Source organism: Lagenorhynchus albirostris, chromosome 4, assembly GCF_949774975.1.
Source record: "Lagenorhynchus albirostris chromosome 4, mLagAlb1.1, whole genome shotgun sequence".
Classification (NCBI taxonomy): domain Eukaryota; kingdom Metazoa; phylum Chordata; class Mammalia; order Artiodactyla; family Delphinidae; genus Lagenorhynchus; species Lagenorhynchus albirostris.
In genome coordinates this window covers 148,320,247-148,347,723 of record NC_083098.1, presented here as the reverse complement: position 1 = coordinate 148,347,723, position 27,477 = coordinate 148,320,247, and the positions used below count along the sequence as shown (strand labels likewise).

Genomic DNA, 27,477 nt, shown 5'->3' with positions numbered 1-27,477 from the left:
GCCAAAAGGTGGAAGCAACACAACACATCCTTCAACAGATGAATGGATAAGTACAGGGTAGTATATACGCAATGGAATATGATTCAACCTATAAAACTAAGGTAATTCTCACACATGCTACAATGTGGATGAACCTTGAAGTCATTATGCTAAGTGAAACCAGCCAGACACGAAAAGGACAAACGTTCTATGATTCCACTAGTATGAGGTATGCAGATAAGTCAAATCCAAAGACAAAGTAGAATAAGGTTGCCAGGGGTTGAGGGGAGTTAGTGTTTAATGGCTACGGTTTCACATGGGGAAAAGAAAGTTCTGGAGATGGATGGTGAGGATATTTTTACAACAATGTGAATGTACTTAAGGCCATAGAACTGGATACTTACAAATGGTTTAAATGGGGCTTTCCTCGTGGCACAGTGGTTAAGAATCCACCTGCCAATTGCAGGGGACACGGGTTCAAGCGCTGGTCCTGGAAGATCCTGCATGTTGCAGAGCAACTAAGCTCGTGAGCCACAGCTACTGAGCCCTTGTGCCACAACTACTGAAACCGGTGCGCCTAGAGCCCGTGCTCCGTAAAGAGAGAAGCCACCGCAATGAGAAGCCTGCACACGGCAACGAAGAGTAGCCCCTGCTCGCCGCAACTAGAGAAAGCCTGCGTGCAGCAACAAAGACCTGACACAGCCAAAAAATAGAAAATAAAATAAAATATTTTTTAAAAAGCTTTTTAAAAATGGTTTAAATGGTAAATGTTATGTGTTTTTAATCCCAATGGAAAAAATGAATGAAATAATGATCAATGCTACAATGCAGATAGTGAAAACATCCCAAGTGAAAGAAGCCATACAGAAACCCACCCAGATCATGCTCATCTTGTACACTTTCAATCCAGCAAGGTTTTTAAAGTGAAGAAAAGCCCCACTGATGGTTCCAAAAAGAGAAAACTGGATTCGAATGGAAAAATACATTTCCACAAAGCTGGGGCAGCTGGTGAAAGTTGAAGCGGGTCTGTGGATAGGATTATAATGTGGAAACCATAATTATTCCTCATTTTGGGGTTATGTGCTGGTTCCCTGGGAGAGTGGCCCTCCCAGTCTCACAGGGTAAAACAAACTGGAGTATTCTGTGAAGGTGGAAAACGTTATACTGCTATTTAAAGTTTTTTATATACTTGAAATTTACTAGAAAATAAAGTACTTATCAAAACAACCATGTCATACGATGCCAGAAATACAGACATCACACTCTGTTATAGAGGCCGAGCCCTACCCAGATCCAGTTCACCCACAGTGGGGATGCTAATCACCCTTGTAGGAGTCCACATACTACAAGAGGCACCATGGGAAGATTATATTGAGAGCCACTATGCCTTGGGTGCTGTGGATGACATGGATGTAGATGAAACAGTGGGATTTCTGAATTCTAGTTTTCCACATTCAACCACCAAATAACTGTTACATCTAAAAAATGAATTCAGTAAAGCTGCAGGATACCAAAATAAAAAGAAAAATCAATGCACAAAAATCATTTGTGATTCTATACACTGGTAATGAACCATCAGAAAAAGAATTAAAAAAAAAAATCCTGGGCTTCCCTGGTGGCACAGTGGTTGAGAGTCCATCTTCCAATGCAGGGGACACGGGTTCGTGTCCTGGTCCGGGAAGATCCCGCATGCCGTGGAGCAGCTGGGCCTGTGAGCCATGGCCACTGAGCCATGGCCACTGAGCCTGTGCATCCAGAGCCTGTGCTCCGCAACGGGAGAGGCCACAAGAGTGAGAGGCCCGCGTACCGCAAAAAAAAAAAAAAAAAAAAAAAATCCCACTTACAATTGCATCCAAAAAGATAACTAGGAGTAAATTTAACCAAGGACGTGAAGGACCTGCACACTGAAAACTGGAAGACACTGGTAAAGGAAACTGAACAGACAAAAATAAATGGAAAGATACCCTGTGCTCATGAGTAAAAAGAACACTGAGGGACTCCCCTGGTGGCGCAGTGGTTGAGAGTCCGCCTGCCGATGCAGGGGACACGGGTTCATGCCCCGGTCCGGGAAGATCCCACATGCCGCGGAGCGGCTGGGCCCATGAGCCATGGCCCCTGAGCCTGCGCATCCGGAGCCTGTGCTCCGCAACGGGAGAGGCCACAACAGTGAGAGGCCTGCATACCATAAAAACAAAATAAAATAAAAAAGAAAGAAAGAAAAAAACTACCCCAATATAACTTATAAATATGAATGTAAAAATCTATCACAAAATAATAGCAACATGAAACCAACAGAACTTTAAATGGATAATGCCATAAGCAAGTATCTCTACACCAGAAGTTTCAGGTTGCTCAACATATTAAAAGTAAGCAATGTATTAAAGCACAATAATATCATATCAATTAATGCAAAAAAACTACAGTGAAAATCCAGTGTTATTTCATGACAAACACTCAAGAAAGCAGGACTAAAAGGAAATTTGTTCAATATGGAAAAGAGTGGTACAAAAAGCCACCGCAAACATCATGCTCAATGCTGAAGACTGAAAGATTTACTCCTGAAATCAGGAGCAAGGCCAGGAAGCTGGCCTCCATCACCGTTACTCAGTAGTGACTGGAAGTTCTACCCAGACTCTTGAGGAAAAAATGAAAGGCATCCGTGGGTGAATGGAAAAATTAAAACTGTGTCTCTTCACAGAACATAGGTCACATCATCTTAAATATAAAACTACCTATAATCAGCAAAGAAATTATTTGAGCTAATCAACTAATTAAGCAAAGTTATAGAACAAAATATCAATTCATGAAAATCTGTCTTATATGTATACACTAGCAAAAAATAATCTGAAAAAGAATTTATGAAAACAATTCTGTTTTAAATAATGTCAACATCAATATTTAGGAGTATATTTAATCAAGGTACAAGACTTCTTTTATGTATGTAAAGTATGTTTGAAATTACTGGAAAGTAAATTACTTTTCAAAACATCATGTATGTCAATAGCACACCAGAAAAGCAGAGAAAACATCAAACTTCCATATAGAAGCCGAGCTTTACCCAGATCCAGTTCACCCAAAGTCTACATGTCATTTAGAGGCACTGGGGGAAGGTTACATTAGGAGCCACTGTCCTCCGTGTTGTGGACGACGTGGATACGGTAGAAACAGTGGGATTTTTGAATTCCAATTTTCCACTTCATTCCACAAAAAAGCTATTAGAACTAATAAATGAATTCAGTAAAGTTGCAAAATCAATACACAGAAATCAGTTGCATTTCTAAACACTAATAATGAACCATCAGAAAGAGAAAGAAGGCAACCCTATTAACAACTGCATCAAAAAGAACAAAATACCTGGGAATAAAGTTAACCAAGGATGTGAAAGACTTGCACACTGAAAAGTTTAAGACATTGATGGAGAAATTGAAAAACACACCAATAAATGGAAAGACACCCTGTTCTCAGGGAACGGAACAATTAATATTGTTAAAATACCAATTCTACCCAAAGCAATGGACACAGTGAATGCAACCCCTCCCAAAATTCCACGGTATTTTCCCCCAAAATAGAGCAAATCCTCCTAGTATCTGTGTGGAACCACAAAGGACCCCGAAGAGCCAAGGCAACCCTGAGAAAGGAGAACGGGCCGCAGGCATCTCCCTCCCTGACTTCACACTTCATCACGAAGCTACAGTCCCCAAAACAGCGCGGAACGGGCTCAAAACAGGCGCAGGGACCAGAGGAACAGGACGGAGAGCCAGAATTCAGCCCACACGGACGGGGTCGGTTAATTCATGACACAGGGACCAAGGACACACCACGGAGCACGACACTCCCCACAATAAATGGTGCTGGGAAAACTGGACACCCCATAACTCATGCTGGCTACCCTGCACACAAACCTGACCCAAAACCCAGCTTTGCACACCAAGCCCTGCCTCGGTCACATGAAGAGGGACCCCCTCAGCCGTCAGTCTCCCACAGGAAGCTTCTCCCCACTTTTCCTCACTGTCTCTTCTCCTTTCCCTCAGGCATCACCTGGGTCCTCAGGTAACCTGTTCCCTAGTCAGCGTGGACGCAGCCCCACTTTGTCCTGAAGTCGAAACCCCGGCGAGTCCTAAGGAGACGGAGACCGAGCTCCTGTCGGCAGAGACGCTGAGCCGGGCGTCCCACCCGAAGCCCCCGCCCCCGCCCCTGAGGAGGAAAAACTCCTCTCAGCTGCGCTCACAATCGAGTCCGCAGGGAACGAGCATACGCTGTGGGTCAGAGAGAGGAGCTTGGCGCCACCATGTGGTCAGTGCAGGAAGTGCAGGCAGCGTCTCCCTCACAGGTCACTGGAGACAGCGCCGCCTACTGACAGAACTACGGAATCCATTAAACTGGAAATTCAAACTGAAGTGGCGTCTCTATCCCAAAAGTTTTCTAAAATTAGTTGAGGAACAATTAATTGGAAACCATTTGGAATGAAATGAATGTAGATGCAAACTTTACAACTTATACCAAATTCACTCAAAGTTATTCAGAGGCAAATTTTATTTTATTTTATAATTTATTTTTGGCTGCGTTGGGTCTTCGTTGCTGCACGTGGGCTTTCTCTAGTTGCATCGAGCGGGGCTACTCTTCGTTGTAGTGCACGGGTTCCTCATCGCAGTGGCTTCTCTTGCTGGGGAGCACAGGCTCTAGGCGCGCAGGCTTCAGTAGTTGCGCAGCGCAGGCTTAGTTGCTCTGCGGGATGTAGGATCTTCCCGGACCAGGGCTCGAGCCCATGTCCCCTGCATTGGCAGGCAGACTCTTAACCACTGCACCACCAGGGGAGTCCCCACAGACAACTTTTAAATACAAAACTATTCAAAATTATAGAAGAAAATTGACATGAGCTTGGGTTTGCCCATGTAAATCATGAGCTTTGGAGTTTTAACACACAACACAAAAAGGCAATCTAAAAATGAAAACAAGCAATAACATGGACTTAATTAAAGATTTGTACTCTGTGAATGACCTTACTCAGAAAATCAAAAGGCAAGTCACAAACCAGGAGAAAAATATTTGCAAACACATATCTAATAAAGGTTTTGTCTCAAAATACAAATAACTCTAACACAAACAACCCAATTAAAATAGGGAAAGATCTGAATGGACACCTGGCCAAAGAAGATACACACACAGTACACAAAACTATGCCCAGGACTACGGGGCAGAAAAACAATGGTCCAGCTCAACTCCCTGAGCCATTTGTGACTGTGGACTAGTCCTGTCCTTCATGGAGGTGTCAGAGACATGGAGAGAGAGGAAGGGGAAGAGGGCCAGTTATGCTTAAACCTAACTCTAACCCTGACCATTCCAGCCACTTTCATTTGACATGGTCTAAGAAGTCCTAGTCATAGTAATGAGATTTAAAAAAATAAAAATAAAAGAATCTCATGGCAGAAGAAAAAGTAAAACTGTCACTGTTTGCAGATGACAGGGTACTCTATACAGAAAACCTTGAAGATGACACCCAAAACCAAATAGAACTCACCAGGAAGCACAGTTAAGTTGCAGCACACAAAATCAATCTACAGAGATCGGTTGCATCTCTATACACTCACAACAAAATGTCAGAATGAGAAATTAAGAAAACAACCCCATGGACAGTGACATTAACAAAGATAAAATGCCTAGGAATACATCTAACCGAGGAGGTGAAAGACTTATACTCAGAAAACTGGAAGACATTGATGAAAGAGACTGAAGACGACACAAATGGAAAGACATACCATGCTCATGGATTAGAAGAATTCGTATTGTTAAAATGATTCCACACTCCAAGGCTATCTAGAGATTCAATGCCATTTCTAGAAAAATACCAATGGAATTTTTAGGAGAACTAGAACAAAGACATGAAGCCATAAAACTCCTAGAAGAAAACATAGGCAGTACACTCTTTGACATCAGTCTTAGCAATACTTTTTGGACCTGTCTCCTCAAGCAAGGGAAACAAAGGCAAAATAAAGCAATGGGACTCCATCAAACTGAAAAGTTTTTCAATGGCAAAGGAAACCATCCACAAAACAAAAAGGGCAGCCTACTGAATGTGAGAAATATTTACAAACAATATATCTGGTAAGTGGTTCATACACAAAATAGACCAAGAACTCACTTACACAAGTTAGCCTCCCAAAAAACAAAAACCCAAATAAAAAATTGGCAGAAGACCAAACATGTTTCCAAAGAATATATACAGTTGACCAAAAGACACACGAAAAGATGGTCAGCATCACTCATCATCAGGGGAATGCACATCCAAACCACAGTGAGATTATCAGCTCACACCTCAAAGAATGGCTACCATCTAAAAGACAACAAATAACAAGTCTTGCTCAGGATGTGGAGAAAAGGGAACCCTCATGCACTTTTGTTGGGAATGTTCATTGGTACAACCACTATGGAAAACAGTATGGAGGTTCCTCAAGTAATTAAAAATAGACCTACCATATGATGCAGGAATTACACTTGGGGGTATCTTTCTGAAGGAAACCAAAACACAAATTCAGAAAGATACATGCACCCTTATGTTCATGGCAGCTTTATTGGCAATAGTCAAGATGTGGAAGCCACCAAAGTGTCCATCAATAGACAATTGGATAAAGAAGTTTTCATATATATGTATGAAAACTGGACACACACACACACACACACACACACACACACACACACTGGAATATTACTCAGCCATAAAAAAAGAATGAAATCATATGACAACATGAATGGACCTAGAGGGCATTATGCTAAGTGAGATGTAGCAGACAGAGAAAGACAATTACCTTACGATATCACTTATATGTAGAATCTACAAAACAAAACAAATGAACAAACACAACAAAACAGAAATGGACTCATAGATGCCAAGAACACGCTGGTGGCTGCCAGATGGGAGGGAGTGGAGGGATGAGTGCAATAGTTGAGAAAGATTGAGAAGTTCCAAATTCCAGTTATAAAACAAATGTCCTGGGGTGTGATTTACAGCATAGGGAATAGAGTCCATAATACTGTAATAACATTGTATGGTGACAAATTGTAACTAGACTTATCTTGGTGATCATTTTGTAGAGTATAAAAATATCAAGTCACTATGTTGTGTTCCAGAAAACTAATATATAATATTGCCTGTCAAGTATACACCAATTTTAAAAAAGAAGAAAAAATACTATCTTAAAAAGAGGAGGGGGAACTTCCCTGGTGGCGCAGTGGATAAGACTCTGTGCTCCCAATGCAGGGGGCCGGGGCTTGATCCCTGGTCAGGGAACTAGAACCCACACGCATGCCACAACTAAGAGTTCGCATGCCACAACTAAGAAGGCCACATGCTGCAACTAAGACCCAATGCAACCAAATATATAAGTAAATATATTTTTTAAAAAGTGTTGGGGAATTCCCTGGTGGTCCAGTGGTTAGGACTCTGTGCTTTCACTGCTGAGGGCGCAGGTTCAATCCCTGGTCAGGGAACTAAGATCCGGCAAGCTGCACGCTGCAGGCAAAAAAAAATTTTTTAATTAAAAATGTGTAAAAAAGAGTGTAGTGAGATAAAGAGCGGGCATCAGATGAAACTTTGAAAGGATGCTGATTGAAAGGCCAAGTGCCTCCTGAAGTTTGACTCTCAAGTGGCCCAGGCAAACTGAGGACTTGAAGAGGAGGAGTCATGTGATGCTACTGGAATGTTCATTTGTTTCTTTGTTTAAATGGGGTTTATTATTTTTTTAAAGAAGTTTTGAATTCATAGCAAAATTGGGCAGAGTACAGAGAGGTGCCACGTGCCCCCTGTTCTGCTGTTACTGCTCTCTCCATCCACCCCCTCCCCCCCACCCACACAGGTGCTCAGAGTTTCCCTCTCCCCAACTATCCTATCAACATTCTGTGTGTTGGTCATTATCGCTGAATCTACATGGACACATCATGGTCATCAGAGTCCAGAGTTTACACTAGGGTTCACTCCTCGTGTTGTACATTCTATGGGTTTTGACAAATGTATCTCACCATGAATGTATCACAATGAATAGTTTCACTGCCTTGAAAGTCCTCTGTGTTGAGCTGTTTATCATACCCCACCCCTTAACCCCGCCACAAACCCCTAGCAACCCACTCTTTCCGTGGTTCGCCTTTTCCCAAATGTCATAGGTAGTTGGTACCCTAAGATGTGGCACCTTTCCAGATTGGCTTCTTTCAGTGAGTGACATGCAGTTAAGGTGCCCCACCTGTCACCCCGTGGCTCCCTCTCTCTCTCATTTTTCTTTTCAGTGCGAAGAACATTCTGCTGCATGGATGGAGCCCCGTCTATCTGTCCATTCACCTCCCGAAGGACATCTTGGTTGCTTCCAAGTTCTGGCAGTTATGAATAAAGCTGCCGTAAAGTCCAGAGGCAAGTTTCTGTGTAGACGGAAGCATTCGACTCATTTAGGTCCATCAGTACCAAGGAGTTTGAGGGCTGGATCGTAGAGGAAGAATGCGTTTCATTTTGAAAGACACAGCCCATGTTCACAGAGCTTCTGAAGATGGTAGCTGAGAGCATGTCAGCATGCTGAGGACTCAAGCCAAGGAAGGAGGTAGAATTCAAAGATGCCGGCAGGGAAGATGTGGCCAAGATCGAACCTGACCTCCACCCTCTTAGAGCTGACGGCTGGTCCTGAGAATTAAATGGGCGTGAAACAGACTCACAGGACGGAACCATACACATTTATTTCCCACAAGTTTTACCTGACCCAGGGCGCCCTCCTAAGGAAATGAAGAAAGACCCAGAGAAGTGGCGAAACCTAAATTCTTTTCTGTTGTGTTGAACACAGAGAGGCGATTGTGGAAAAGGACCTACACTATGTGGGGAGGCTAAGGAGGTTGAGAATTAGGTTGAACAAGGTCTGTTTGTACAGAATTCTCTCACTCTCCACTCTCTGCCCTTAACGATCGCAATGTCACTCTCCTTCCAGCAGAGGGAAGGCGTCTTCCTCTGGGGGGTGGGGGTGCAGTGGCGGGGGGGGGGGGGAGACATGTTATCTGCTGCTTCCAGGAAGGAAGAGGAGAAGGTTCAGAACGCCCTTCTGCACCTGCTGTATTGTGGGGGGGGGGGAGTTGTTTTTGCTTTGTTTTTTGAAGTGTCAGTAGCTTAAGACAATATTCTGGTTTCCTTTACATCTAAGTCCTTTACCTGGCGTCTGGCTTCTGACAGGAGGAGGGACACGTTTCTGACATGACGGGCTGGGCAGGCAAGGAGGGATAAGATGGGTGCGGGCCCGTGCCTGTTCTCATGTGTTGGGAAGATGATTCTGCTTTTGCCAGATGGGATCTAATTTGTCCATGAACAATCTAGCAAGATATCAGCTGAAAAGAGGAAGAGCAAAGGTCAGAAGAACGTGGAGAAGACGGATGATAGATGCTGGGGTTTCCTGAGCAGTGATTTCATCAGAGGCACATGCACATCCCTGTTTAAGGCCGATTTGGTGTGTAGGTCATTTTCAATGTACGGTGGTACCATCAGGCCACTTTGGGGTACTGTCTCCGGCTAACCTGAGTGGTGCCGTCGTGCCCACGTAAGACGGGGCTCACCCGGGGTTGGCATGGTGCCAGAGAAAGGGAGCCAGCGGTATGTCATTGAGCTTATGGTATTTCTAAGAGAGTGGCTCTCTGAAGTGACTGAGGTAGGAAAGCAGATGGATATCTGTCTCCTTGTTTCTTGGGTATGGGGATGGGGAATTTGTTTATTTTCTGGATGAGGTGAAAGAACTCTTAAAGTGAAGGTGTTTCTACAAGGGGTCTGTCAGGATGAGAGGGTGCAGGTCAGTCCATATGCCAAGAAATCCAGAGAATCTATAATGGCTCAGACTCAGGCCTTTTCTCAGAAACAGGCAGAGACAGGAGTTGGCTTTGGTCACCACAAAGCTAACTGGCACCTCAGTAGTCTCGACAGAAGGTTCCCAAAATGAATTGATTTGCAGGGACCAGCACGCCTGCAGCCGTCTGCCCTCAGGTCTCAGCCCCCAGGTGGGGTACCTTTCACAGGAGAGATTTATTTCTTCCTAAAAAGAAAAAAGAGGTAAATAGTGTCTCTCTTGCATGGCTCTTTTCTTAAGTAACATTTATTCAAAATAATCAATGTCACTAAGGCATACTTTGAGGGAAATGCCCTCAAATGCCCCCACTCCCCTGATTCCAGGGGAGACTTCAGGGTCCTCTTAGGTGGGAAGCACGAGGACCAACCATCTGCATCAGGATGCCATCTGTAAGACCACACAGATGTGAAATCAACAGAAATGTAAACAAATCTGCTTGTGTGTGAGAGACAGAGACAGACAGACAGAGACAGACCCTGAGAGAGATGCACCACACCGTTCAAGATGGCCACCTCTGGGGGCGGGGTTGGCAAACCTCTTTTCTTTAGGTAATATTTCAATTTTTTATAACATGTGTGTATTACTTTAATAATTATAAAAAGATTACAATCATGTCAAGTGTGATCCATTCATCACTCATCTATGGAGTAATTAAAGTACAATATTTTATTTTTAAAATAAAAATGATTAAAAGATTTATTACAAGGACAATAAACATTTATAACAGTAAAGTAATGAATTCTAAAGGAATTAAGAATCAAGTAAAGAACAAAAGTTTTTGGTGACTCAGTACCAGGCCAGCTAGGTGGCAGTACATAGCAGGGTCGGGGCAAGTTTCTCCAGGAGGTTGTATGTGTTCTGAATCAGCCTCCAATAGAGGTGAGGGAAAAGGTGTACAAGAATTGTACACTGAACACATGCAGATTAGAAAAGACAGTCTAGTTATTTTTTTAAATTAATTAATTAATTTATTTATTTATGGTTGCGTTGGGTCTTCGTTGCTGCACGCAGGCTTTCTCTAGTTGCGGAAAGCGGGGGCTACTCTTCGTTGCCTACTCTTCGTTGCCGTGCGCGGGCTTCTCATTGCGGTGGCTTCTCTTGTTGAGGAGCACGGGCTCTAGGTGCACGGGCTTCAGTAGTTGCCGCACGCGGGCTCAGTAGTTGTGGCTCACGGGCTTAGTTGCCCCGCGGCATGTGGGATCTTCCTGGACCAGGGATCGAACCCACGTCCCGTGCATTGGCAGGTGGACTCTTAACCACTGCACCACCAGGGAAGTCCCATCTTGGGTGTTCTGGATGACCTGGATGTGGTAGAAACAGTGGGATTTCTAATTCCAGTTTTCCACATCAACCCACCAAAAATCTATTAGAGAAATTAAGAAAACAACCCCATTTACCGTAACATCAGAAGAACAAAATACCTAGGATTAAACTTACCCAAAGATGTGAAAGACCTGCACACTGAAAATGTTATGACATTGATGAAGAAATTGAAGACGTAAATAAATGGAAAGATACCCTGTGCTCATGGACAGAAAGAATTAGTAGTGCTAAAATGTTCATTCTACCCAAATATACATATTCAATGCAATTCCTACAAAAATGCCAAAGGCATTTTTCACAGAAACTGAACTAACAGTCCTGACATTTGTATGGAAACACAAAGGACCCCGAACAGCCAAGGGGATCCTAAGAAAGGAGAGCAGCAGCTGGAGGAAACTCACTCCCTGACTTCAAACCATATTACGAAGCTACAGTAACCAAACAGTGTAGAAATGACACAGAAAGAGACAAAGGGGCCATAAGAATAGAATAGAGAGCCCAAGAATAAGCCCACACACATGTGGTCAGTTGATTTATGCCAAAGCTGCCAAGGACATACCCCAGGGAAAGGACAGTCCCCTCAATAAACTGCCTGGAAAGTGGAACATCACAAGCCAAAGGAGGACACGGGACACTGCAGCACACACAAAACTCACTAAAACCCACAGTTTTCCACATCAAGCCCCTCCTCTGCTGGGTCCTCTGGAAACAGACACCCACCCCAGGCAGTCAGCCAGGCAGTCAGCACAGCAAGCTTCTCCCCACTTTTTCCTCACCCTTTTCTCCCAGGGAGGCACCTCCCAGCCAGTCCTGAGGAAACCGAGCTCGTCTCAACGTGGATGCAGCCCTGCACTGTCCCGAAGCCAAATCCTTGGAGGTTCCTGAGGAGGCCAGGCTCCTGTCAGCTGTGCACAGGGCCAGCCCTGTGCTGGCAAAGTGGGTAATGCAGGCTGCACCCACTCCCAGTTCAGAGGAGACCGAGTTCCCTGCTGGCCGTCCTGCTGAATCCACTAATGTTTGGAAATTCAAACATATGGCAGCAAATATGCCATGACTTCTTGAAAAATAGGTATAGAACAATCAGAAACCATATGCAATGAAATGAATGTAGACACAGACTTTGCAACTTACACCAAAAGTCATTCCAAAGTGTCCACAGACAAATTTAAAATATAAAACTATAAAAACTATAAAAGAAAACATAGAAGAAAATCTACATGACCATGGGTTTGGGCACATAGATCATGAGGTTTGACTTTTAACACACAACACAAAAAGCCAATGCACAAAAGGAAAAAAGTAACATGTTCTTTGTAAATTAATTTTTTTTATTGAAGTATAGTTGATTTACAATGTTGTGTTAGGGCTTCCCTGGTGGCGCAGTGGTTGAGAGTCCGCCTGCCGATGCAGGGGACGCGGATTCGTGCCCCAGTCTGCGAAGATCCCACATGCCGCGGAGCGGCTGTGCCCGTGAGCCATGGCCGCTGAGCCTGCGCGTCCGAAGCCTGTTGCTCCGCAACGGGAGAGGCCACATCTGCTGTACAGCAAAGTGACTCAGTTATTATACACATATTTACATTCTTTTCCATTATGGTTTATCCCAGTAACGTGTTCTTTATAAAATTAAAAATTTCTACTCGGTGAAATGCCTTTTCCAGAAAACTGAAAAACAAGCAATAAACTGGGAGAAAAATATTTGCAAAACACATATCTGATAAAGAATTTGTACTCAAATTATACAAAGAACTGTAAAACAAACAACTGCATTAAAAATGGGTGAAGATCTGAATAGATGTCTGGCCAAAGAAGATAAACAGATAATAAGTGGACAAAAACATGATCAACATCATATACCATTAGGGAATCACAAAGTAAAGCAGGACAGTGATACGGACCTATGAGAACTACTAACCTCCTCCCACAAGGACGACCCTGATCACTGGAGGGTGGGGAACAACAGCTCTCCTTCATCGCCGATGGAACGCGTAGACGGCCTTGAGATACAGTTTGGCAGGATTTTCCAAAGCCAAACAAGTCTCACACCTTGAGATAATTACACAACTTCTCACACCTTCAATAATTACACAACTGCTTTGTAAAACTCTATCCAAACAAAAACAAGGATGCTATTGTGCACGGAAGCTCTACTCATAATGTCTAAACCTAAATGGAATCAGGATGTCTTCAGTAGATGAATGCATAAGCAAACTGGGGTTCATCCATGTGAAAGGGAGCAAAATGTGAAACGCCAAAATACGGAATTTCTAGAGACCCCAAAGAGCTAAAACAATTTTTCAAAAGAAATTCAAAGTTGGAGGGTCACACTGCCCAATTTCAAATGTTAGTACACAGCAGCGGTAAATAAAATACTCCCCTCTCCTGAAGTGTGGGTGCCACACAGTGGCTTCATCCTAAAGAAGACACACAGTACAGACTTAGGGAAAAAGGAACTTCACAGTGGGGAAAATCTGACAAACACTACCTGAGCCAGAAGGGCAAAGCTAACATGAACAGTGATAAGTTGCCCTGATGTATGTTCCCACGATATAAAGTCACAAGAAAGCACTTTACCCCTGTGATCTGCTTCCTCAAAACCCGTGACCCCATTTTAATCACAAGAAAAACACCAAGTAAATCCCAATGCGGGACAATCTACGAAATACCTGACTAGTCCACCTCAACACTGCTGAGGTCATAGAGTGAAGGACAGTGTGAGAAAATGTCAAAGCCGAAAACATACTAAAGTGACATTATGACTCAATGCCATGGGATACCCTGGATGGGATCCTAGGACACAAAATGGAAGAACGAAGGGAACCCAAATAAAATATGGATTTTAGTTAACAATAAGGTACCCATATTTGTTCGTAATTGTGACAATTCTGTTGAAAACTAGAGAAAGAGGAAAAATTAAAACTCAAATAAGAGAAACCTATTGCATCAAACTGGAAATCCACAGGAAATTGGTGATTTCCTAGCAAAAGCACACAATAACAAAATGCATGTTAAAATAAGGAAAATACAAACAGACCAACTCGCCTCCCGGGGACTTCCTTCCCCTGCTGGCTGTCCTCTCATTATTCTGGATTCTCACTCCTGGACCGGAAAGGAAAAGGAACAGAGATGTTCAGCAGCCCCTGTAAGGTCTGACCCCCACCCAGTGTCTGCATCTCCCCCAGCCATGCCCAGCTGAATAACGACACACTGCCAGAGGGATTCCCAGGGATCACTGATTCTGTGTCACCTAGGAGTTTTGTTTGTTTGTTTGTTTCTGGAGTATAGTTGCTTTACAACGTTGTGTTAGTTTCTGCTGTACAGAAAAGTGAATCAGCCTTACGTACACATACATCCCCTCCCTCCTGGACATCCTTCCCATCCAGGTCACCACAGAACACCAAGTAGAGTTCTCTGTGCTATACAGTCGGTTCTCACTAGTTATCTATTTTATACATAAACCTAGAACATCATAGTTTTAATTCACAGAAACGTCAAAGGCTATTTAGGGAGGCCTATGTGTCTAGGAGTCAAGGGTGGCCTCTGGCTAGCGGCTAGCAGGAAGCCAGGGCCTCAGTCCTACTGCTGCAAGGAAATGAATTCTGTCAACAACCTGAGTGAGAGTGGAACTGGATCCTTCCCCAGTCGAGACTCCAGATGCAAACACAGCCCTAGCCAATACCTCGAATGCAACCTTGCAGAGGACCCACCAAGCTATGCCCAGGCTCCTCACCCACAGACACTGAGATCATAAATCGTAAAACTTAGTTTTAAGTTACTAAGTTTGTGGTATTTGTTATGAAAAGATATAAATCTAATACAGACTGTATTTATTTGCTAGGGCTGCCATAATAAAGTACCACAGATTGGGTGGTTTAAGCAACAGAAATTTACTTTCTGACAGTTCCAAAGGCCAGAAGTCCAAGATTAAGGTGTTGGCAGTGTTTGTTTCTCCTCAGGCCTTTCTCCTTGGCTCCAGATGGCCACCTTCTCACCATGTGTGCACATGGTCTTCCCTCCGTGCCTGTGTGTCCCAATCTCTTTTCTAAGGACACCAGTCACATCGGATTAGAGCCCACCCAAATGACCTCATTTTGACTTAATTATATCTTTAAAAGCACTGTCTCCAAATAAAATCACGTTATGACCTACTGAGGGTTAGGCCTTCAATATATGAATTTTGGGGAGCACCCAATTGAGCCCATAACAAGAACCACTGGAAGGGAGAAGATGTTTTTTGTTTTTCTGAGATGTTAGCAAAGTGTGGAGATTCAAAGCTCAGGCTCAGAGTCAGACTGACAGCTCTGAATCTTGGCTCTGTGGCTGTTTAGCTGTGTTACTTTGGATATGCTACTTTACATTCTGACATCATTTCTTCGTCTTCAATAAAAAATAATAAAACTACCTACTTCAAAGTGTTGTTGTGTTAACCAAATAAAATAATCCATTTAAAGGGCTTGATCTAGTGCCCGGCAGGTGATAAACTAGGTAAACCTCAGCTGTCATTAAATGGTTATTATCAACACGCATGGTTACTGTGTACTGGTGAGAAGGTGGTAGAAGCTTAGACTGTCATCGTCAGAGCTTGGGAAAACTGACTCGTTATAGACTCATCACATTTAAGGCTCGGAGACACACCTTGGAGTCTGCCTTGGGCCTAGTCTCCTTAAAGGAGAGCCTTAGAAGGGAGGTCGGGTGCATAAGCCTTAACAAGGGAAGGCTCTGGGGAGGAGGATGTGAAGAAAACAGGAGAAAGCAGCAGGGATGTGGTCTTAGCTTAAGACTACCTTCAACTTCATTCCAGAGGAGCTCGGAGCACGAATAGCACGAGTCAACTCTCTTGGAGGCAAAGGAGCTGGGCCTTTATACTGCAACCCCAGTCAGCCATGAGCTCCGGGCGTTTGGGGAGTGGTAACTTCCAGGGCGTAGCAGTTCCCCAAGGACAATTAACTATTCAGAGAAGGGGGCGGCTGTGAGCTGTTGGCCCCCAGCACACCCAGAAGCCGGAGATGGAGGCACCAGGCAGTAAAGGGGTCTGGATGCGGCCCCAATAAAGTCCCGGGATCCAATCCCGCACAGGGACACCCAGACCCAGGAAGTCTGCTTGCCTTCTGGAGGTCACTTAGCGAGGTAACGGCAGCCCAACTCGAAGCCGTGGTCGGAGACGGCGTCCTCTGCACAGACCTGCCCAAGACACACGCGGGCTCTCAGAGCGACGGCACCTGACTCAGCAGGCTGCCGAAGAGCAAACGCGGCAAAATGCGTGACAGCTCCTGGCAGGAGGCACGGCACACAGCATAGACTCCATAAACCCGAGACGGCCGGAGGGACTCACACCTTAACACGGGGCTGGCGGTGCCTTGCCGGCTGACGCCCCTGAAGTACACGAGACGCCCGTGAGCTCAGGGCCGCCCCGCCCCGGAAGCGCCCGGACCCTGGCGCGTATTTCCGGCGCGACGGCAGACGCGGGGACGCCGGGCACCTGTCCTGACCTCCCGCTCGCGCTTGCTCGGAGGCGGCTCCCTGGAGGCGGAAGCCGGTGCTTTTGGGCGAGACGTGACTTGGAGTCCGGGAACCCGGATCCCGGCCGGGCGGGTGGGCACGATGCGGCTGGGCTCCGGGACCTTCGCCGCCTGCTGCGTAGTGATCGAGGTGCTCGGGGTCGCGCTCTTCCTCCGAGGATTCTTCCCGGCTCCTGTTTGTTCCTTTTCCGGGACGGAGCACCAAACAGAGTCCCCAGCGCCCGAACCCTCGGCTGGTATGGACCGCTCCCCGGGCGTCTCTGCTCCCCGGGCCCCACTCTTCCCGGAGGACCCTCCTTATGAGCCTCGCCTCTTGGACTTCTTCCCGCGGCTCCCGGGTGGTCTCTTCCATTCTGGTCCCCACCCTCTAGGGTCCCCTTCTTACCGTTCCAGCCTCCTTTTATGTATCCTACAAGTTTGTGGCAAGCACTACTACCAGCCCTACTAAGATCCTCCTCCCTGGTCACCGCAAAGTAAGATCTCCATACCCGTAAAGAGTAAGCGTCTCCCCAGCTCTACTCATCCAGTGACACCCCAACCCCCTTCCCTGAGCAGATGTTTGGGTCACTGCCTGTTCCAGGCACCCTTTTTGCTCAGGAAGACACAACAGATAAGATTGCTGCCGACCTCTCGTGTTTTCTTCTATGGCATTCCTCTAAGACCCCGTTTTTTCCAGTAGCTAAGACCTCCCTGCCTAGGCCCCTCCCTGGCCTTCACCTACCCAACAGTATATCTTAAGTAAAGGAACTCACGTTTCGGATCAAGTCCACACAATACCAGCTACTAACCATGGAAAGACAGTTTGTAAATGCTCGCGCATCCCCTACCTGCAACACTGTGTTTTAGGGCAATCTCCCTAATGTCCCATTCCAGGATGCTCACAAAGGGACTCCTCTGTGCCACTACTCCCCATCATGCTAAGGGGAATCCACTACATAATATTAGGGCTCCCTGAGCTTACTTGTTGCCCACCCCCTGATCCCAGCGTTGTTTCCCAAGAACAGGCCTTTTTCTTTGGCTCAGGATATGTAGGTGTAACAGAGTACGTGCTGGAGAAGTAAGCAGAAACTAGATTATAAGGTGCTTGAATGCTAAATGAAGGTTAAATTCAATTTTCTTTTTCTTTTTCAAACACTCTTAGGAGCCATTTCCAACTGGACCAAGCTCCCACCACCTCTCTTCAGTAAAGTTGTTATTATGCTGATAGACGCCTTGAGAGATGACTTTGTGTTTGGGTCAAAGGGTGTGAAATTTATGCCCTACACAACTTATCTTGTGGAAAAAGGATCGTCTCACAGTTTTGTGGCTGAAGCAAAGCCACCTACAGTTACTATGCCTCGAATCAAGGTAAAGAGTTTGACTGAACGTATTATACATCATGGTTTGGCTCTTTCAGAGGGTTAGAGGGGCTCTCTTTAGTCTGTTACTTGGAGTCCCAGTTTTAACTAAGTGGAAATTAGTTTGGTGCTGTCAACCTGGCTGGGGCAATAGAATGCTGAAAAAGCCTCCCAGATAGGATGGAACTAAGACCCATGATTTATGCCCTCTGTAAAGGTAGCCAACAGCTCATGCTTCATGGGAAGTGTAACATTTAGAGCCAGATCATCTAGGCCAATCTAATCCAAGAGATACCATGCTCCTTGCTAACCTGCTATCTTCTTTAATCATCAGGGGGTCAGTTAGAATTCTGGGAGGAGCCTCTAGGGTTATCTAGTTCAGTCACTTGACTTTATGGATGAGGAAGCAAATTCAGATAAGTTAAATAACTTGTACAAAATTTTAGTATACACAGTGACCAAACCAACATGATCTGGCCTCACAGATACCTGTTTTTACTCTATAAACCGCCTTCAGGTGTTCAGCCTAGTGGGAGTGCCTTTGAAGTACATATGCTTTACTGCTTTACTTAAGAACTGTGGGGAAAGAAAAGAGTAAAGCTTTATTGATTTGCTCAAAAACAAGTTTTTTTTTGAAAATAACATCTCTGCCTTCATGGAACTTTCAGTCTCTAATGAGAGACGTAGCCATTAAACAAATGAACATACAAGTAAATGTGCAGTTACAAAGTGTGATTAATGCATAATGAAAAAGAACAGAGCGTGATGTTCAGTGCTGGTTGGGGCCTCAATTTAGATTGGGGTGGTTCAGAAAAGCCTGTCTGAGGAAATTGCATTCACACTTAGACCCGAAGGTTGAGTAAAGAAGTGGGATCAGAAAAGGACAGAGGACCTTAAAAGTTTGTGAATATACTGCAGGCCGGTATGGTGTAGAAGTCTCTGGCTGAACCTTACATCTGTGGATGATCGTGTGACACCTTATTAGTTGGTGAGAAGGTGTCACTTCTTGATTTAAAGCTTGGGGGCAACATTAGTAGTTACTCAGCAAATGTTTACTGGGTGAGTAAAGCAGTCTGGGATTGAAGGGGTTCATGCCGCATCTTTTACTGACTTTTTTTCTTGAGTTTCCCATTCTCGCTGCCTCTTTTGGATGTGGTTTGGCCTTCATTCAATATTTATTGAGGATCTATATGTACTGTGTGCTGTTCTAGATAAGAGGGATTCAGTGAAAAAACAAGACAGCAACTGTCCTGTCCTCATGAAGCTTACTTTCTAATTGAGGGGACAGAAAATATGTAAGTATACAAATAAATAATCAAAATTGTTTCAGGAGGTGATAAATGCTACGGAAGAAATTGAGGAGGAGAATGTGATAGAGAGTGATGGGGAGTCGGGGAGGCCACCTGTAGTCAGGATGCTTGGGAACAGCCTTTAGGGGTGCAGTTGTTCTGCTGAAACAAGTCCTGTGGAAGCTGGAAGCAAGGCATCCAGGCTCCTGACCACCAGGATCACTGCTTTCTTTACCTGTCCTGTCAGAAGTGTGGGAGGAACCCATTCCTCCTTTGTTCTGATAAGAAAAGAGTTGTTAGGAATCTGGGCAGATTTGTAAGAAAAATGTAAGTGAGCCTGGTGGCTCCAGGTTCTGTTCAGTCTTGCACATTGGCCGGTGTGGCCCTCCCTTTGGTTTCATTTTACCAAACCAGTGTTTTGTTTTGGATCCTTTGCAGGTTCTTGCTCCTCATTCTCTATCAGGGAGGAGCTAGTATACAGGAAGTCCATCCTGGAGTTAGGGTTACCTTGCTCTGGAATTTGATAGGATCAGGTAGTGTTGGCTAAGGAGTGTGTCCCCTGCCCTGCCTCCACCTAGGAAGGGACTTAGTTCATCTGGAGGTGCTGATACAATTGCCACGAGACACCAGTTTTAAAATTTCAAGACTAATGTCTCTAGTAGCATGTTCACATGTTAAGATGCTGCAGTAGCTTCCTTCTAAAACGTTGTAACTGATTTTTGAATGCCTTTCCTTTTCCTGGGAATTTATAGTTGTAACAGCGGCAGTTACCACTGGCTGTGGTGCACCCGTGGTGCAGGCACTGTCTTGTACACTCTTACCACAGCCCCATGGAAGCTCCGTGATGTTGGTGCCACTCTCTTCTCCATTTCCCAGATGAGGAAACAGGCTTGAAGTGTGAAATCTCACAGCTGGCATCAGAAACCGAGCATAACCTTATGTTTGCCTAGTTCCAGGGCGTTGGTTGGTCACACTGTGTTATACAGCAACACTGTGTTACACAGAATAAGGTGACCAGATCGAATTCTCTTTTAATAGTCTCTGCAGAGCCCTCCTTAATTCTCAGAAGTCAGGAAACTGCTGTTCCCAAGACCACAGCAACCCCAGGGAAACCTCCGAGGAGATGACAGACAAGCGCTCAAAATTCCTGGGCTCTCAGCTGCAACTTTTTTGCTGCCTACATGTTTCCTGGGGTGAAGGGGACACCAGCTAGTCCCTGCCCTTCTTAAAAATGTCCGTGTGAACCCAAACTAGTGTGAAGAGGAGGGAAGTACCTTATAAAAGCCCAGAGGAAAGGATGGGTAGACTCAACCCCAAGTGGTGGGAGACATTATAAACAAAGTCAACTGACAGACAATAAATGGAAAAATTATTTACAGTTAACAAGATGTGAACCCCATGATATGTAAAGAGGATCCAATCAAGGGCAACAATCCAGGAGCAACTGGACAAAGGATATAAAGAAATCCACATAGAAAGAAATTAAAATATGCCAGTAAGCATAGGAAAAGATTCTTAACTGTACCAGTAATCAGATTAAAGGCAACTAAAGAGTCTTATCACATGGTAAAAATTGAAAGGTTGATGATAACACTCCTCACGAGAAATGAGGTGAACAGATCTCTGTATACTGTTTATGTGACTAACTGGACTCAGCCAGCACCTCCACTACCCCCACTGTAGGCCAGTCTGCTATGGTGTGAGCCTGGACTGTAAAACTATCCCAGCACTTCTCACCCAGAACCTGTCCAAACAGATCACGTTGCTCTGCTCTAGTCCCAACAGTCCTCCAGTGGCTTACACTCTGCCTCCTAACCCAGGCCTCAGGGTGCGTGGTCTTCCCCCGTTTGCCCTTCACCCTCATCTGAGCCGATTTCCCTCTTCCTGTGTGTTTATCCACGCAGATCACACCTAGCTCCGTTCCCCATGTGTGCTGCCCCCTTTCACCTTGGGGTTTTTGCAGTTTGCTGTGTTTTGCCCTGGAAAGCCTCACCTCACCTCACCTAGACAAAACTCCACCTTCACGCCTCAGCTCAAATGGCACTTCCACTGGAGGCTTTTTAAAAGCAATTGCCGTTACATTTTTCACAGAACTAGAACAAAAATTGCACAATTTGTATGGAATCACAAAAGACTCCGAATAGACACAGCAATCTTGAGAAACAAAAACAGAGCTGGAGGAATCAGGCTCCCAGACTTCAGACTATACTACAAAGCTACAGTCATCAAGACAGTATGGTACTGGCACAAACACAGAAATGTAGATCAATGGAACAGGACAGAAAGTCCAGAGATAAACCCACGCACATAAGGTCACCTTATCTTTGATAAAGGAGGCAAGAGTATACAAAGGAGAAAAGAAAGCCTCTTCAATAAGTGGTGCTGGGAAAAATGGACAGCTACATGTGAAAGAATAAAGTTAGAACATTTTCTAACACCATACACAAAAATAAACTCTAAATGGATTAAAGACCTAAATGTAAGGCCAGACACTATAAAACTCGTAGAGGAAAATGGAGGCAGAACACTCAATGACATAAATCACAGCAAGATCCTTTTTGACCCACCTCCTAGAGAAATGGAAATAAAAACAAAAATAAACAAATGAGACCTAATGAAACTTAAAAGCTTTTGCACTGCAAAGGAAACCATAAACAAGACCAAAAGACAACCCTCGGAATGGGAGAAAATATTTACAAACAAAGCAACTGACAAAGGATTAATCTCCAAATTTTACAAGCAGCTCATGCAGCTCAATATCAAAAAAACAAACAACCCAATCCAAAAAATGGGCAGAAGACCTAAATAGACATTTCTCCAAAGAAGACACACAGATTGCCAAAAAACACATGAAAAGATGCCCAACATCACTAATCATTAGAGAAATGCAAGTCAAAACTACAATGAGGTATCACCTCACACTGGTCAGAATTGCCATCATCAAAAAATCTACAAACAGTAAATGCTGGAGAGGGTGTGGAGAAAAGGGAACCCTCCTGCACTGTTGGTGGGAATGTACATTGGTACAGCCACTATGGAGAACAGTATGGAGGTTCCTTAAAAAACTAAAAGTAGAACTACCATGTGACCCAGCAATCCCACTACTGGGCATATACCCTGAGAAAACCATAATTCAAAAAGAGTCATGTACCACAATGTTCATTGCAGCACTATTTACAATAGCCAGGACATGGAAGCAACCTAAGTGTCCATCGACAGAGGAATGGATAAAGAAGATGTGGCACAGATATACAATGGAATATTACTCAGCCATAAAAAGAAACGAAATTGAGCTATTTGTAATGAGGTGGTTGGATCTAGAGTCTGTCATACAGAGTGAAGTAAGTCAGAAAGAGAAAAACAAATACCATATGGTAGCACGTCTAAAAAATCTAAAAAAAAAAAAATGGTTCTGATGAACCTAGGGGTAGGACAGGAATAAAGACACAAACATAGAGAATGGACTTGAGGACATGGGGAGGGGGAAGGGTAAGCTGGGATGAAGTGGACAGTAGCATTGACATGTACACTACGAAATGTAAAACAGATGGCTAGTGGGAAGCAGCTGCATAGCACAGGGAGATCAGCTCGGTGCTTTGCAACCATCTACATGGGTGGGATTAAAGAGGGTGGGAGGGAGACGCAAGAGGGAGGGGATATGGGGATACACGTATGCATAGAGCTGATTCACTTTGTTATACATCAGAAACTAACACAACATTGTAAAGCAATTATACTCCAATAAAGATGTAAAAAAAAAAAAGAGGAAGAGTGACAAAAAGAAAACAGACATACAGAGAAATAAAAGGGACACATGCGAGACTGTCCTTTGAGTGACTGAGAGAGCGGCTAGCCTTAGTTCCTGTTAGCTTTCCAAAAGTTAAATCTCTCCTCTCTGCTCGTGGGTACTCAGTATCCATAAAATAAATTCTCTTTTCTGCTTTCAAAAATAAAAATAAAACAATTGTCATTAAATTCGTCTTGGATATATACATTGTATATCCAAACACTGGAGTACTTTGTAGCTGTTTTTAAAAAAGAAGGTGAAATACCTGTATGTTTTCTGTGGAAAGGGGTTCATGATATGTTATTAAGTGAAAAAAGCAAGTTGCAGAACTATCTATATAGTTTGTTGCCATTTTGGTAAAAAAAAAAAAAAATACGTACTTTATGTATTTCTGATTGTACATATACGGATGAAAGGATACTCACCCAAAGTAACTGGTTACCTTTAGGAAGTAGAATTTTGGGGTGAAAGGCTTACATTTAAAAAAATAACTTCATTGAGGTAGAATTTTCATACAGTACAGTATAGTCCAGTTTGATGAGATTGACCGAGTATATACATGCATGCGACTCCCACCTCGGCTCTGGGCCCTGATCCCCACCCGGGAGTGCTGGTGGCTGTCGCTGTTTTGCTGACTTGCTGAGGCTACTTCTAGAGAGTCGGTCTCTCCTGAAGTCCTGAAATATACGCTCACTGATGTGTCTGCTTGTTGTGTTTTTTTAATTCCTGGTTTTTTTTTTAAGCCACTCTTCCTGAGGGGCAGCCAGGTCGGGATGGCTGAGCGGTGAGCCAATGACTGGTCACAGGTTGTGCTTAAACACATTGTGGTGTGGCCTCCACTCTCTACGGGGGTCTTTGTGTGTGGCCCCAGCCGTCAGCCGCTCTTCAGGCAGTTTGTGAGTCTTCCCTGACTCTCCCTTCGTTTGAGCAGGGCCTGTGTTCAGCTGGCAGGACCAGGCAACTAGGCCCTCTCTGTTCTCCCCTGAGTGTACACTCACCCTGTGTGTGCACACAGCCTTCCAGATTCCAGGACCATGTGGGAGCTCACAGAAGCCTACCGCATCTGTCCCATTCCCCAGACCCCCTTTGCAGACTTCTTGCTGTGTCTTACTACAACCAGCATTGAAGCCTCAGGTAGCTGTGACGTTGGCCTTCCCTGTTTTCGCTTTGTCCCTGGCATGGGGCTTCTCCGTGGAGTGCTGGATTGGGCAGGCCCCTCCGGGTCCTCATGGCTGCGACATCACAGAACTGGGTGTGCGGGAGGGGAGCAGCCCAGGTTAAAACACCACAGGTACTATCAGTTCTTACCGAAATGCAGACGTGTTTTGGATAAGAACATTTCAATTTGTGTATATCTTCGTTGAGTTCAAAGTCTTGAAGGGGTTGTTTTTGACAGTTTTATCCAGTTTTATCGTTGCTCTTCAGGGAGAGGGTTTGCCAAGCTCCTCATTCTCAAAGTCCAAGATTAACTCATTTTTGCGTTACTTTGCTGTTAAAGAAGTCTTGGCAAAATTATTACACTTGTTAGCATTGTCCAGATTCCTCTATTTTCATTGCACAGGTCCCTGGATGCCAGTGTTGTAGGTTGTCAGCAAACTCCAGATCATGGAGACCCACGACCCATTTAGATTCTGCTAAAATGAGGGAGGTGGTTGACTTAGTTCTATAGCAGAAAGGTGTGAAGACATGTCGCACCCACCTGCTCCTCCAAGAAATTACGGTGCTGAGTGGGGCGGGGAGGTGGCCCCACCAGCATCCCTGGGCGAGTTTACTGTGAGGATTCCTCAGAGTTCCTGTTTAGGGACCGCTTTCCTCCCTGGGTGTGTGGGAGGCTGCTCTTTCTCTCGGGCGGGGGGGTGGACAGTAGAATGACTGGGTTTCAGGATCAGTGTGCGGAGTTTGCTTGTCACATGAAGCAGATCTGAAGCTTAGATGAGGACCTGATGGTGGGTTTGGGTATACAGAGTGCATACCACCCTTTGCCATTTGTTTCATTTCTTATCATCCGTCACTGCTTTTTTGACCACAGCCCTCTAGCTACCCCACGGCCTTGTCCTTTGTCCTCTCATCGGCTGAAATATGATCAGTTCTTCACTTACTGAGTTTGCTGGTTTTGCCAAGAATCTGTGTAGCTTTTCCCCCTTTGTCCTAATACTGGCCCAGCCTTCAGCACTGGTGTTGCTTTCGCTCTATGCTTGCCTCTTCCATTCGTTGGAATCACCTTCTGTGCCTGTTCCCACGCTGTGCTTGGATGCTGTGGTCTGACCCCTGAATGCTTCTTTCTGCAGGCGTTGATGACAGGGAGCCTCCCTGGCTTCATCGATGTCGTCAGGAACCTCAATTCTCCCACACTGCTGGAAGACAACGTGATCACACGAGCAAAAGCAGCGGGGAAAAGAATCATCTTTTACGGAGATGAAACATGGGTGAAGTTATTCCCAAAGCATTTTGTGGAATATGACGGAACAACCTCTTTTTTTGTATCAGATTATACAGAGGTCAGTTTTTAAGAAAAATATATTCTATGAGACAGAGCCTGGTACCCTCTAACAGTGAGAGGCAACGTTGTTTTGTATGTGGCTTTTATCAATATACTGAGAATAGTATGGAGAGATTGAAAAAATTGTTCCTCCCATAATCAGCTACAAGCCAGGACCATAAACCCTAATGCAAGTGTGAGCATAGTTCTCTGAGCCCAAAGCCCAGACCGGGTGAGCACCCACTGACGGGTACCGGGGGTCGGGAAGGGCTTCCCAGGAGGAGCCGCTCAGCCGGAGTTTTGACAGGTGAGTGGGGCCTTCGCAAGTGGACAGAATGGGGTGGCAGAGTCTGCGAGTCAGAGCCTGAGGTCCCCACGGTCTGCCTGGGATCCTGCCTTGCTGCTGTTCTCCTGCGAGGGCAGCAGCATGAGGGCAGACATGAGCTGGGCGAGCCTACCTGCTGCGGAGGGCATCGGCCCTGTGCTGCGTGTGCAGCCTCCGGCAAGGAGGTTAGACACCCCCCCACCCCGCTCCGTGTTGGCCCTGGGGCAGAGGGAGGCCCGCAGGGCAAAGGCACCGTCTGAGCTGGAGTTGGATGGACCCGTTTGCTTGGCCCGGGGGAGCGCCTGCCGTCCTGTTACACCGACACCCTTTGCCAAAGCTGACCGTATAGACACAGCAGTCGCTGACCACCCTGTGTGTGACGGCTCAGAAGCACTTGTCTTTGTAGTAGACTCTCCAGGGGGAGGGAGGGGTCAGGGCTGACCTGGCTAGTGGCTCTGTCAGGGGCTGTGTGGCTGGGAACTGCTGAGTGTGTGCCTCTTTCTTCCCCAAACAGCCTTCTCGTAGGACACAGGCAGACGTCCCCAGCTTCACCCCGCTGGTTTCTTGAACTCTGGGCACTGTCCTGTCTTAGCTAACTGCCTTAGCCCTCACTTGCCTCATAACAACCTGACACCCATTTAACTTGGTTATCTGGTCAGCTTTAGTTTCAGCTCCGGTAGTGATCCTGAAGAATTGTTTTGTGAGAACAGCCTTTGTTTGTTTAAGTTATAATATGTTCTGTCCATAACTTAGAGACATAAAAACAATATTAGTGAAAGCTTAATCTAATGCAAATATTTTTTAAGACAGTTTTTATTTTGGGGGCTGCTTTGTTTGGTGTTTTGGTTTTGGTTTTGGTTTTGGTCTTTTCAAACTCCCATGAGTCCTAGTACCTAAAAAGAGCCCGTAGGTTTTAAAATGACCATACCACTTTTCCTTGAAGAGTGAACACCAGGGAAATCAGGGAGGCTATTCATATGCACTCTTTTTCCCTTTAAAGGTGGATGATAATGTTACAAGACATTTGGATAAAGTATTAAAAAGGCGGGATTGGGATGTGTTAATCCTCCACTACCTTGGGCTGGACCACATCGGCCACATTTCTGGGCCCAACAGCCCGCTGATCGGGCGCAAGCTCGGTGAGATGGACAGCGTCCTGATGAAGATCCACACCTCGCTGCTCTCAGAGGTGGGCCTAGAATGTCAAGGTGCCAGTGTTTCCTAGAAGAAATGTAGCTTCTACAGTGAACTGGGGTGACCTTGTGTGAGCTTCATACCTACCATCACTCCAGCAGCCTTCGCCTACAGAGCACGTGCCGTGTGCCGGGCACCGTACCCAGCAGCCCTGCGGAATAGCGGCTCTTAATATCTCTACCTGTTCATCCAGCTCATGTTTCCTGGAGGCCTTCTCTGTCGCTGTTGTCTGGGCATTTGTGGAGCTTAATCTCTAGCCAGGAGGGAAGAACAGGAAGCATAATCGATGAGCACATAAGTATTCTAGACAGTGATCGGTGCCGTAGCAGAACATAGGGCAGGAGGAGGGCACAACATCTGAGAGAAAGGCTGTAATTTTAAACTGCGTGGT

At 45.1% G+C, this 27,477-nt stretch overlaps 1 protein-coding gene and 1 long non-coding RNA gene across 6 annotated transcripts in view; one reads left to right on the top strand and one right to left on the bottom strand.

Moving 5' to 3' along the window:
- Positions 1-10,500: 10,500 nt before the first annotated feature.
- On the bottom strand, positions 10,501-16,254 carry LOC132520108 (uncharacterized). Its single transcript, XR_009540473.1, has 4 exons — positions 15,941-16,254; positions 14,191-14,255; positions 11,936-12,082; positions 10,501-11,137 (listed from the first exon to the last, which is right to left on the bottom strand). It is a non-coding gene; the product is annotated as an uncharacterized LOC132520108 (long non-coding RNA).
- Positions 16,255-16,616: 362 nt separating this feature from the next.
- The window catches only part of PIGG (phosphatidylinositol glycan anchor biosynthesis class G), a 40,174-nt gene continuing 29,313 nt past the window's right edge, over positions 16,617-27,477 (top strand). For 4 of the 5 annotated variants that reach the window (XM_060148990.1, XM_060148992.1, XM_060148996.1 and 1 more), the window contains exons 1-4: positions 16,617-16,911; positions 17,817-18,022; positions 25,377-25,586; positions 26,893-27,081. In XM_060148990.1, the coding sequence (XP_060004973.1) occupies positions 16,758-16,911; positions 17,817-18,022; positions 25,377-25,586; positions 26,893-27,081 (759 nt within the window). In that variant the 5' untranslated portion in view covers positions 16,617-16,757. Of the gene's footprint in view, positions 16,912-17,816; positions 18,023-19,223; positions 19,308-25,376; positions 25,587-26,892; positions 27,082-27,477 lie in introns of those variants that run through there. The other variant, XM_060148991.1, reaches the window with a different exon arrangement.